Source organism: Mastigoproctus giganteus, chromosome 1 (assembly GCF_048544385.1).
Source record: "Mastigoproctus giganteus isolate SK-2022 chromosome 1, ASM4854438v1, whole genome shotgun sequence".
Taxonomy (NCBI): domain Eukaryota; kingdom Metazoa; phylum Arthropoda; class Arachnida; order Uropygi; family Thelyphonidae; genus Mastigoproctus; species Mastigoproctus giganteus.
Window position 1 is genome coordinate 46,721,484 of NC_143575.1, and position 13,716 is coordinate 46,735,199.

General features: G+C 36.8%; 1 protein-coding gene across 2 annotated transcripts in view; it reads left to right on the forward strand.

Moving 5' to 3' along the window:
* LOC150090764 (phosphatidylinositol 5-phosphate 4-kinase type-2 alpha-like) overlaps positions 1-13,716 on the forward strand; it is a 148,867-nt gene that overhangs the window by 30,236 nt on the left and 104,915 nt on the right. For both annotated transcript variants that reach the window (XM_090379979.1, XM_090379969.1), the window contains exon 2: positions 4,378-4,475. In XM_090379979.1, the coding sequence (XP_090236105.1) occupies positions 4,378-4,475 (98 nt within the window). The remainder of the gene's footprint in view (positions 1-4,377; positions 4,476-13,716) is intronic.

A 13,716-nucleotide genomic window follows, 5' to 3' on the forward strand; every position in this document is an offset into this window, starting at 1 on the left:
AATGACAGTTCTGTGCATTCAAATAGGTGGATCTCACTTCGTAAAGCACGGTGATCACTTGTAGACCAATCGGTCTCCACCGACCACTTCGTGACTTCATTTACTAAATTACCAGTGCATAATGTGATATCAATGTTAGACTCACCTTGCAGTGTAGAGAAGGTACAAGGTTGATCAGGGACATTTAGAATTTCGCGTCTATTCACCAGTATACAATCTTCAAAGAGTAGTCCTCTATAGTTGGAATTTCTACTACCCCAACTTACTGACTTGGCATTAGCATCTGTGCCTATGAGTATTTTCTTTCCTGCTAACACAGCACCCAATTCATCTATGTACCGCAGATAGGCCTGTGGTTCTTCCCGATAATGGGCGTAAATACTAACCAAGTATATTCTGCCAAAAGAGCCAATAATCTCTGCACAAACATAGTGCGTGGAGCACAACTTCTGTAACTGGGTAACCACCAAATCTCTGTTGCAGACTACTATCGCAGCCTGACAACCCTGACTAAACTGAACAACCCTATAATCAAGGGGATATCCGCAAACCTTATCATTCACCATATACGGCTCTTGCAAAAGGATACAGTCACAATTTTCTTTCCTGGAGCGTTCAGCCAACTGTAGAGCCACAGGATACTATCTCTGACCGTTAATCTGTATAACGCTGAACCCTTCGTTAAGAGCTGTTATGGGTGTACTATCCATAAACAATCTTATTCTTTATCTGTTCTAAATAACTTTTGTAGATGGGACAATCTCTACTACGAACAGAATGGTCAGAGACTTTACCTTGCTTTTTACAGTTCACGCAAGTAGGCTTCTTGGGACACTCCTTGAAAAAGTGGCCTTCTCCTGCACAATGACCACACACAGCTTTGAATTTACAGTTCTTCGCTAGGTGCCTGAAGGCAAAACATTTGAAACACTTCACTGTGAAGTAGATATCTCAGACTTTGTAGGACGACCAGTGCATGAACACTCTGCCTTTCTCGATCAAGGTATTCCGCAACTCTGTGGGAAAATCGATGATCCAGTTCCTCGTGTCCTTGTTCGCAACCTTTGCCACGGACCTAATCAAGATACTCTTCTGGAATAGTGCTCTGCTGACTGAGAACTGAAGTTCTGCTCGTACAACTCAGATAGGAAATCTTCTTTCTTGACATCTGCATCGTAGATGATGAGACATTTACCAGGCTTCTTGGGAACCTTGGTTTTCATTCCTTTTGCTTTTATATTCTCACAGTTCGGTACCCTTTGGGCGTCTTCTTTACTGGGCACCTCCAGCACAACTCCAGTGTCCTTGATTGTTCTCATTCGACGAACATTCACGCTTTTCAGAACAGGCTTCACAGACTGCAAAACGATCTGTTTCACGGCCTCACTGGTCTTTAGAGTGTCAGAGTCCGACTTTATCAGAATGGCATGCACTTCTGTCTTCTTAGGAACTGAGCTCTTCTGGCTTCACACAACTTCCGCGTATGACGTGAGCGCGACGTTGACAGAGGACTGACTCTTCAACATCGCCTTTAGCGACTGGTTCTCGGCATATACTTCGATAGCCTTGGCTTCCAGCTGGTCCCACATTCCTAGAATGGCATACATTGCCACTCAGTTGACTTTATTCAAGTCATTGAACATGTAGTCATGGAGTTGCTGACGCACAACTTTCATGTCTTTAAAGTTTTCCTGCAAATCTCCTTCGTCATCGGAGGAGTCCTGTCTGAGCCGCTTCACAGCAGTTCTCTGGGAAGACTCGACTACCGTCGAATCATTAGATACATCACCATCCATTAAAACCTCAACAGGGTCTCCAGGCAAGCGGTCGAGCACTACTTGAGTCGTTACTGGACCTGAGCCTCCAACTCTGCCGTCTGCAGTGCCAGAAGCGCCAGGATCGAGAACATCCATCGCCTCGCCGTCCAATGTCTTTGAGGCTAGCTTGGCCCTTGGCTGAATAGACATAATCAGTTCCTTTTAGTAAAATACAGACAATTTGCAACAGTACTTGAAAAGTATATATATATGGCTTTATGGGCTTATGGAAACACAATGTTCGATTCCAAGAGAGTTCCGCACTATGCTAGTCACTTTTGACCGACAATAGTCCGTCGATCAGGGCCTACTTAGCTGACCAGGAGTCCCCTTGTTGCCAACCCCGGATGCGTGAAAGTGAGGCCAACCAGTTAGCCGTAATCACTGCACAGGTCAATAAGAAGTCTCTTATTGGAAAACATTAAGATCACTATAATAAATGCTAGATCAAAGCAATAAGAACACTACACCCAGACCGCCAAAATGGTACCGGGGTAGTCTGTCCATCCGTACAGTATCAAAATGTTAGAAACCAGTATGAGCCATGGATCACAATTTCCATACTTTTAATGGGGGTGTGGTTACATGTGAAGACTTCAGCCATTCTCTTCATATAACTGTGATTTGTGTTACCCTCTCAAATTTATTGTGGCAAATGTTATTCAAATATGAAAGAAGATAGGTGATATTATATCATAGAATTGGAGTATAAGAAAAATAGAAAAGAGCTTGAAGAGCATCAAATTTCATAGGTTAAAAAACTTAAAAGATAATGGAATCAAATCTGCTCTAAATCCAAACCTAGTAAGATGCTAAGAAAATTATACCTTGAAGCATGTTTTGTGAATTTTATTACAAATGAAATTAGCCAATGAAACTATTTCATATCTATGAAAGGATATGGAAAGAGATTTTTTTTATGAAAACCCCAAAAACAACAGGTATATAACCTGTAGCATTTAGTACCATGCTTGGGTTGAAGGTTGAGAAGATGGAAGAAGATACTTGTTGACATTAGACTTGAATTTCTGTAGATTGTAATTTTCAGGAAATACTTATGAAGGGAGGTTGCTCCAGAAAATGGAAGTTGAAGGAATAAATGAGGAAGAAGAAACGTTGGTTCTGTGAGTTTGAAGTTGGATAGTAAAGGGAAGCAGTTACTTGTAATTATAAAACATACATCTGAAAGGTATAAAACAAACACACACACATATACACTAAGTGGTCACTGAATTGTGACCACTTACCTAATACAATGTTGGGCCACTGTTTGCACAGATAACAGCCACTATTCTCCTAGCCATTGACTCAACTAGATGTCTGAAGACATCCATAGGGAGATCTGCAGCCACACTACCTGTAAAGGCTTTCCACAGTGTTGGAATAGATGATGGCTGTCCATATGTCTCACTTACCATTCCAAAACATCCCATAGTCATTCAGTTGGATTGAGGTCAAGTTAATTTGGAGGCCAATAAAGATGGGTATATTTTCACTATGTTCCTTGAACCACTCATGCACAGTGCAGGGACAATGACATGGTGCATTATCGCTTTGGAAGATCACGTTTCTGTCCAGAAAAAAAAAAAAAGGCAACATGGCAAGGTGTACTTAGTCTCCTAAGAGCTGCCAGTAGACCTCATTGGTGAAATGTTGGTCCATATGCACGAGAGGGTCCTAGTCCTTGCCAGAAAAACATGTCCAATATTAAGCAAACACTGCCACCTGTCTGTGAGCTATGCGGTAGTCCATTACAAATGGGGTGGTTACAATTCAGTGACCACTGAGTGTATATACATACAAAGGATATGAAACATATCATGCACTGTTAAGCTGAATTTACATTAAATGGATAGCTTACATTTCTCACATTAACTGAGCAATAAGCAATCTTAGCAAATTCACTTCAGTAATTCAGGAACCTTAAAATTTCAAATTATAAAAGTACAGTAAGTGAAGATCCTATACCGCTTCATACTACAGGAGTAAAAACATGAGTTTACAGAAATGCTTGTCTCTGGAAAGTTGCCTTGCATTGTCTGGAACCAATTTCCCAGCTTAACTTGTCATAAGAAAATATATAACTATTTAGAAAATGTACAATTAAAATCATTTACCAAATTACAAAATATTTAATAGCTCAGAACGTTCTTCTTTCAGATTTAAGTGTATGTTATGCAAATATTGACCAATGAAATTTATTTTTTCCATAATTTTAAATTTGCAACTTTTTCTGAAATTTAAGAACAAATTTTAACTTTAATGAACATCCGAAGCTTATTTTTATGATTTAAAATTAGTGCAGTTCAGCTGTTTGACAAAAAAAGAACTAGCTTTAAGATTGATTTTTTTTATCATCCATGAGTCAAATTTTACAATTAAAAAAAAATTCTAACAATTAGTCAAAATCAGAATAGATCATGGACTATGCCGATTTGACATGGAATAGTCCAATATTATCAATTCGTGTGTATTCTGCATTGGCATGGAACATATGAGTTAATTAATTTTTAATATGTTTATTAAAATTTCATGCTGCCACATTTTGTTTTACTTGCAGATTAGTGAATTGACACATATTACTATTCCTGTGATGTTACTTCCTGATGATTTTAAAGCTTTTTCCAAGACAAAAGTGGACAATCATCATTTTAACAAGTAGGATTAAGATTAATGTAACCTCTATGCTGTATAAATAAAATTGATTATGATCTCTATTATTTTTTAGCTTCGTTAGCTTGAAATCTGTCAATATAATTTTTTTTAATTGATTCACAATTAAGTTTAAAATGACGCATGTCTTTTTATTTTTGGTATGTAACATTTACACGGGGAACCAAAGTTAATAGATTATGTTATTATAGTTTAAGGAGAATTAAATTTAAAAAAATATATATATATATATTTTGTTTAATATTGCATACCCTCATAAAAAAAATAAAAATCATAACTGGTTTGATTCAACATTTGGGATCTTTATGCTAACTTACACACAAGAACTATAATATGAATGTGATATTGATATTACAGAATATAACTGAAAAAAAAAAAAAAACAACCTGTTGAGCTTGAAAGTTTGTAAGGCCCTAGACACAAATGGTGGTTACCCTTTCATAATGAAAGTGCCTGGAAAAAATGTGCCAGAATAAGGTTAATTATGAGGTCATTAGATTCAGAGGTAATCTAATGACCTCTTCTAGACCTCATCATCACCCATGAATCAGATGACAAAACAGGGCTGACAGTAGAGGAACCAGTAGCAGGAAGTGATCACAGAGTTCTACGGTGGATGATGATGAGAGAAAGGTAGCAGTAGTAAAAGGCAAAGGAATGTGTTTTAATTTCAGAAAAGGAAATTACGATGCCTTCAGGTACTACATGGCCTCTATTAACTGGGTAGATATCGCACAGAGAATGAATACATTTGAACTGTGGTATGCTTTTAAAACATTAATCACAGATGCCTTGAATGCGTATTTACCATTAAAAAAATACTCCATGAGGAGGGTTCCAAGTTGGATGAATAGTGAAGTTGCCACATTACTTGAGCAGAAAAAGGTGGCATGGAAAGGTTACAGAGCAATAAAAAGTACTAAAACCTATAACAGCTACAAGATGATCTGTAATAGAGCCACAGTAAAGGTTCGACAAGCAAAGGCAGTTTATGAGAAATCACTAGCAAACAGAGCAAAGAGGGGGGGATAAGGAATTCTTCACATATAAAAATGCCAAGAAGAGCAGTATAAACCAGATCGGACCTTTACGTAAGGGAAAGGGGATAGTATTAAATACACCAGCTGCCGTTGCAGATGAACTCAACAGTTATTTTGCATCGATATTTACAAATGAAAAGCCTTTTGTGGCAATGGGAAATTGTGGGAGCGAAGTTAAAAAATATGTAATTAATGATATTGAAATTTTGCAAGATTATTTAATGAAAAAACTTTCGAGCCTACGGGCCAGTAAGGCTCCTAGAGTTGAGGGAATATACCCTATAATCTTAAAGGAGGCGACAAGTGAGTGCATTGAACCATTGAGGCTAATTATGCGAGCATCACTAGACTCTGGGGAGATTCCGTTGGATTGGAAAAGTGCCAATGTATCTCCCATACATAAGGGTGGCTCTAAGAGTGAAGTGGGAAATTATCGACCTGTCAGTCTGACTTCAGTGGTAGGGAAAATCATGGAGGCAATGATCAAGGGTGGAATTCAGGATCATTTGGATCGAATTGAAATTCTCAAGGATATTCAGCATGGTTTTGTAAAGGGAAAATCATGTTTAACAAATCTGGTTCGCTATTTTGAAACGGTCACTCAGAGCTGAATTTAGGGAATAATTTCGACATTGTTTATTTAGATTTCAGCAAAGCTTTTGACTCAGTCCCACATGAGCGGTTGCTTTATAAGCTGGAACAGGTTTTGGAATCACTGGGAAAATCCTTAGATGGATAGAAGGATGGCTTCAGGGCAGGAGGCAGAGAGTTGTGATAAATGGCTATTCCTCAGATTGGGTTGATGTAAGAAGTGGGGTTCCCCAAGGATCAGTATTAGGACCACTGTTGTTTTTAATTTTCATAAACGATATTGATGAAGGGATAGAGGGTGTGATATCTAAATTTGCAGATGATGTTAAAATTGGTAGAGTAGTTAATGATCACTGTCAAGCTGAGCTTCTTCAGAGAGACCTAGATAGACTTCAGAAATGGTCAGAAAAATGGCAGCTATGCTTTAATCCAACAAATTGTAAGGTATTACACCTGGGAAACAGTAATCTCAAAATAATTTATTCACTTGGTGGAGTTCAACTAAATCCAGTACTGAAGGAAAGGGACTTGGGTGTTACGATATGGTCAGACATGAAATTCTCTGAGCATTGTAAACAGGTTGCAAGGAAGGCCCATGGTGTCCCATCGATGATCTATCGAACTTTTGCAAGTAGAGATAGGGACGTGATAATCCCATTAGATAAGGCTTTTGTTAGACTGCACTTGGAATACTGTATTCAAGTATGCAGACCACAAGTAAAGAAAGACATTGAGCTTCTTGAAAGGGTGCAAAGACTGGTAACTTGCCTGGTGAGATCGGCAAATGGGCGTCCTTATGAAGAAAGATTTCGAATATGTGGGTTGCAGAGTTTGGAAACTAGACACCTTAGAGGAGATTTGATTGAGGTGTTTAAGGCTCTGAGAGGCATCAGTAAAATGAATGAGGACGAAATTTTCAAGATTATAAATGATGCTAGAACTAGGGGACATAAATTCAAGTTATGGGGGGGAAATGTTTAGATTGGACTGCAGGAAGTTTTATTTTATCCAGCGAGTTATAAATTACTGGAATAAGTTGCCTACATGGGTGGTAGAGGCTGACAGTTTTGGGGAAATTCAAAGGTCATCTGGATAGTACCTTCGGGTCAGGGAAGCGCATAGGATGATAGGTTTAATTTCCTTTTCTTTTATTAATTATTATTATTTATTATTTTTTTATCATTGTTTTATTCAGTTTTTTTTTTGGCTGGTGCAGCATAAGCCATAGGCTTTCTTGCACCATGTGGCCATTACTAAAAAATAAAAAATAAAATAATTCCTTAGATTTGAGAAGGGCTATTATCTTGTCAGCAAACAAAAGGAAGGTTTAAGGATCAGATGAATAATTATAGACTGGTTAGTTTAACTTCTGTGGTAGGGAAGATCATGGAGTCTATGGTCCAAGATACATTTTAAGATCATCTTGAAAAGTTTAATATCCTAAATGGATCACAACATGGATTTTCAAGAGAGAATCTTGTTTGACCAACTTGATAAAATGCTATGATAAGGTCATACAGGAGTTGGTTACAAAAAATTTGTTTTGACATTATATACTTGGAAAATTTAGCAAAGCACTTGACACAGTTCCACATGGGAGTTTGCTGTACAAGCTGAAGTTTGTTAGGGTTGCAAGTAGAGATAGGGACGTGATAATCCCATTAGATAAGGCTTTTGTTAGACTGCACTTGGAATACTGTATTCAAGTATGCAGACCACAAGTAAAGAAAGACATTGAGCTTCTTGAAAGGGTGCAAAGACTGGTAACTTGCCTGGTGAGATCGGCAAATGGGCGTCCTTATGAAGAAAGACTTCGAATATGTGGGTTGCAGAGTTTGGAAACTAGACACCTTAGAGGAGATTTGATTGAGGTGTTTAAGGCTCTGAGAGGCATCAGTAAAATGAATGAGGACGAAATTTTCAAGATTATAAATGATGCTAGAACTAGGGGACATAAATTCAAGTTATGGGGGGGAAATGTTTAGATTGGACTGCAGGAAGTTTTATTTTATCCAGCGAGTTATAAATTACTGGAATAAGTTGCCTACATGGGTGGTTAGAGGCTGACAGTTTTGGGGAAATTCAAAGGTCATCTGGATAGTACCTTCGGGTCAGGGAAGCGCATAGGATGATAGGTTTAATTTCCTTTTCTTTTATTAATTATTATTATTTATTATTTTTTTATCATTGTTTTATTCAGTTTTTTTTTTGGCTGGTGCAGCATAAGCCATAGGCTTTCTTGCACCATGTGGCCATTACTAAAAAATAAAAAATAAAATAATTCCTTAGATTTGAGAAGGGCTATTATCTTGTCAGCAAACAAAAGGAAGGTTTAAGGATCAGATGAATAATTATAGACTGGTTAGTTTAACTTCTGTGGTAGGGAAGATCATGGAGTCTATGGTCCAAGATACATTTTAAGATCATCTTGAAAAGTTTAATATCCTAAATGGATCACAACATGGATTTTCAAGAGAGAATCTTGTTTGACCAACTTGATAAAATGCTATGATAAGGTCATACAGGAGTTGGTTACAAAAAATGTTTTGACATTATATACTTGGAAAATTTAGCAAAGCACTTGACACAGTTCCACATGGGAGTTTGCTGTACAAGCTGAAGTTTGTTAGGGTTTCAGGCAAGATCCTGAATTGGATTGAAATGTGGCTGAAGGATAGGAGGCAGAGGGTTGATATAAATGGTTATTCTTCTGAGTGGGCTAGAGTTACAAGTGGGATCCCTCAAGGTGCTGTGTTAAGAGTCATCCTTGCCATTGATCTTTTTAAAAATGATATGGAACAAAAATTTATTATGTTGAGATTAGAGAATAAGAAAATACAGTGGAATCTCGTTAATACAAAGTTCAAGGGACCTAAATTTTCACATTTTGTAATAACGAGGTTTGTAGTAATGAGGTCCCCCAAAAGTGTCAGAATTGTACCTTTTTTTTTGGTACATACTGTGTATCTAATAATAATAATAAATAATAATAATATCAAAAATATTTTAATAAAATAAAATAAAAACAAAAGCCTTGTCTAACAATACAGTAATAGGAATAACATATTTTTTAAAGATTTTATTTTATTTGTAAGATAAACTAAGTAATATTAATGTAAATGAAAATATTGTACAGTATATATTTTGATATATACAATATTTTAGTATCACAGTAAAAAGAATTACAATCTTAATATAAAAGGAGGCATACAAACCATTAACTTTTTAATAAATTAATCTAATTTAAAGAAAGAATCCAACGTTGTTTGCACTGTTTTGTCCTACATGCATTTTTAACTACAGCACAGACATTATCAAATGCAATAGTTGTTTCTTTATCAACGTTACTGCAGGCCAACACATCCTCTATTATGTTCAGTGCATTTTGGGCATCTTTTTTAGATGGCAGTGTTCGCACTTCTTCACTTTCTCTGTTGCTGGTAAGAAAAACATCATTGTTTTGTTTAGTACCCAGCAGCTCTTCTGGTGTTGGCATTGCAGTGGTAGCAACTTCATCATCCACATTCGCCAACAAAATCCATATGCTCTTTCAAATTCCTCTATTCCTCACTGTTGCTATCACATTCGTCTGCTGGACCATGTTTTTTGATGATGTTCTCTTCAAAGCAGTGATTATTACACTTGATGTAATACTTTCCCAAGCAATATCAAGATTATGGATAGCATCCAAGACATTCCAATTTGGCTGTAAATTGTTCCCTCCTATGTTGCGGATCAAGTACCTTATCAGGTGGGCGCTGTTTGCTCACTTGAAGTTATAAATAATGCTTTGATCCAGTGGTTGCATTAAACTGGTGGTATTGGGGGTCTAAAAACAACAGCTGTATATTTGTCAACTTAAGTGTCTTGGCAGAATGTGCTATACAACAGTCTAAAAGTACATTACAACAGTCTAAAAGTACATTTAAAAGTACATTACAAAGGGTGTCAAGACTACTATTGAGGATTTCTAAGAGGTACAAACTAAAGGGTTATAATAATATGCACCAACGTCGAGCCATGATGATTAAGAGGTAGAAGAAATGTACACTGAAACTGAGACTTCTAGATGAAACAGAAAACTCACTACAAAATTATTATGGGAGAGTTCAATGCTAAGGTTGGAAAAAGACAAAACAGTGCAGAATGGGAAACTAAAGGAAATTTTGGAATTGGCAAAAGAAATGAGAGAGGTGAAAGACTTGTGGAATTTGCAGAATCTCAAGGAATGTAGTAATGAACAATTCTTTCAAGAAAGGGGGAACAGAAAGTGGAAAAGCCCAAATAGGTTAACAACTATTGAAGTTGATTTCATTAGCATTAGTAGGGACATATGATGCAAGAAAGCTTATACAGCATCAACCAAAAAAAAAAAAATCCTTTGCATTTCACCCATCCATTTGCTCCAAATGTTTGTCTAGTTCTGCCTTGAATTTATTTAAGCTGTCAACTTCTACAACAACATATGGAAGTTTGTTCCAGCAATCAGCCACACGCTGGCTAAAGGCAAACTTCTGCACATCTATTCTACAGCGGTCTTTCCTCAATTTGAATTTATATCCCCTCGTGCGATTAATCTAGAAAAGAGGCAGAATCCTTTTTTCTGAAGCCATTCTTCTGTCCAATTTTGATAACCAAGACTGAAACATTTTGACCATAAGCCAAGCACTTCTATTGGCCTCAATCACAGAGAAGTTGGTTAACTACTTTAAAACATCTTGGCTTGGAAAACTTACCAATCACAAGTGGGCATAGTTTTGTACTGCCATCTGAATTGCAGCGTAACAGAACAGTGAGTCTTTGTTTACTTAATTTTCCACCATGACAAGGCTCTCCTCGAACAGCTAATGTTTTGTTTGGCAGCAAATTAGAAAATAAACCTGTCTCGTCAAGATTAAAAATATCCTTTGCCTCATATTTTTCAAGGATGGACCATACAGAACACAACCAGTCTAGAGCGTTTTCTTTGTCTGCTAATCCAGACTTGACGCAAACATTTTGCAAAACCAAGTTATTCCTGTCTTTAAATCTTTGGAGCCAGCTACTGCTGCATTTGAAGTCGCTAATTCCATGTTGCTGAGATAGATAATTTGCGTTTTCTTGCAAAATCAGTCCTGATATTGGCAAATTAGATACACACATTTGTTGGTACCACTTGAATAGTTTTGTTTCAAGCTCCTCATGTTTTGAACCAGGAATTCATTTCCTGTTTTTTTATCGTTGCTCCAGTATCGAGCACTTCAAAGTTTTCTTCATTTTTCAGTATTGTAGTTAAAGTAGGTAAAGGGATGTTGTATTTCTTTGCAAAGTCCGTTTTACTTTGTTCCATCCTATCAGCCTCTTGTATAATTTTCAGTTTAATTTCCAGGCTTAATTCTGTCCATCTACGTTTTGTTGCCATAACACTGCTAGATAAGATTTAATATAAACAAATTTTAAATTAATTTAAAGACACAAGTTCCAAAAAAGACATCAGCTCAGATAAAATGGCACAAAAAATAGATTGCTTTATATGATAGCAAAAGACTCTTTGAACTGGGGTAACAATTGCAACCGACCTTATTCCCATGGAATAGTGAGGGAGTGCATGTAAACAACTTAGAAAAACTTTTTATTCTTTTGTTAATTAACAACTCATCCTTCAGAAAGATGTTTTTCAGAGTGCACTTGACGTTTTGGTTACCATAAACTGCTTTTGTTTACACAAAACTAATTTCTAACAAGTCAGTGCCGTACTTCGGGAAGTAGGGAGCCAGGTGGTCGGGGGCAATAATTGGATCGTTCTGCCAAGATTTGTATTAAACATACAAAATGGCAATATTTATTTCTCACTGGGTGAAAAAGAACTTTGTAATACATATTAACTGAATTTTGTAATAAACAAATATATTTACATAGAAAAGCCTATTCTTTCGCAGGGGAATGGTATGTGCTTCATATAAACGAGTACTTTGTATAAACCGAGTTTGTATTAATGAGATTTTACTGTATGATATAAAGGTTAGAAAGGATATTAACAATGCAAATCAGGCCAATCTTTTCAGAATGATTTTGACATGTTTCATGGATGGTTGGAGAAATGACAGTTACATTTTAATGCTACCAAATGTATGGATCTACATTTGTGGAACAGTAACCTGAGAGTAACTTATATGCTACATGAGAGAATGTTGAAGAATGTCAGTTGAGGAAAGAGATTTGGGTGTTTTGATGTTGGACATAAAGGCTAGTTAGTCAGGCATGATTGATCAATGATTTACCATATCTTCGCATCAAGGGAAAAAAGAGGTTATAGTTCCATTATAGAAGTCAGTGGTTGGAGGATGCGGAAAGGTCAAGGAATGACCACCGCATATCGTGGAGCAATATGGCCTTAGTTGGTAATGCTCCTGAAAACCAAATAACAACAGTGGTTGGACTGAATTTGTTATGCTGTGTTCAGGTTTGCATGGTTCTATTTTGGAAAAGACATGGAGCTCAAAAGAGTCCAAAGATGAGTGATTCAGCTAGTGTGAATAGCAAAGAGGCATCCATATGAGGATAGGTTACAAATGTGTGAGTTATAGAAATGGAAACAAGTCACCTTAGAGGAAGGAGAGATCTGATTGAGGTGTATATGGCATTGAGAGAAGGGAGCAAATTGAATGATGGTGAAATTTTCCCTTTGAAATAGGATGCAAAAACCAGGGGGCATAAAAATAAAATATTGGAAAAACATAATAGAATAGACCAGGAAATTTATTTGGTCAGCATTCCCCCTGGGATAAACTTTGTCCTGTGGTGTTTGGATGGCAGTCTGGTCAAGTTTAAGGAGCAGTTGGATAAGTACCTTCAGGTAGTGGGAGGAGTATAATAAAAGGGATGTGGGCTGCATTGATTTTTTTTTTTTTTTTTTGCTGATGCCGTAAAAGCCTAGTTTCTTTGTTTCATATAGTCTATGCTAATACTCCCAGCATAAGTTTTGGTCAGTGGATGTAGGTGGTTTGCTGAACTATGAGTTACTCTTTGGTCAGCAAAAAGAAAAACAAGGAATTTTCAGTTGAGTAATGTTTCTGGCTCTGCTATGTGGTACCTGTAAATGACTGTATTTTTAATTTGTTAAGGAACAAAAATAAAGATGTATTTACCATGAAAATTAAAGTACAATTTTTTAAGGGTTTTTTTTTTTTTTTTTCTTTGTTATGGTGGAGGGAAAAAGTTCACTAATTTCTTAATTTCTTGTTTATTCCCTTTCCTGTTTATTCCTGTACACATGCAAGTGCCCCCCCCCCCCCCCAAAGCACACACAGTGAGGATAAGTGGCTGCATTGGTCATTTGCTAGCTGTTAGGGCCTGTTCTAGTTGCTATTTGATATTTTATGTATTTTTAAATTTTGCAATAATATTTAAATTATATTATATGATGCTTACATTGAACAAAAGATGGTTGGGAGTATTCAATGAGAACCTTATCAATCATTTTGGCCCTGAAGAGATTGTGTAAGGCCCATGGGGTAGAATTTTTCTCACATTGGTCTGTTCCTGTTAACAGGAGAGACTTTCTGCAGGAATGGGTACACTTAGAAAGGCCCAAGAATATTTGCTGATGCTATTGA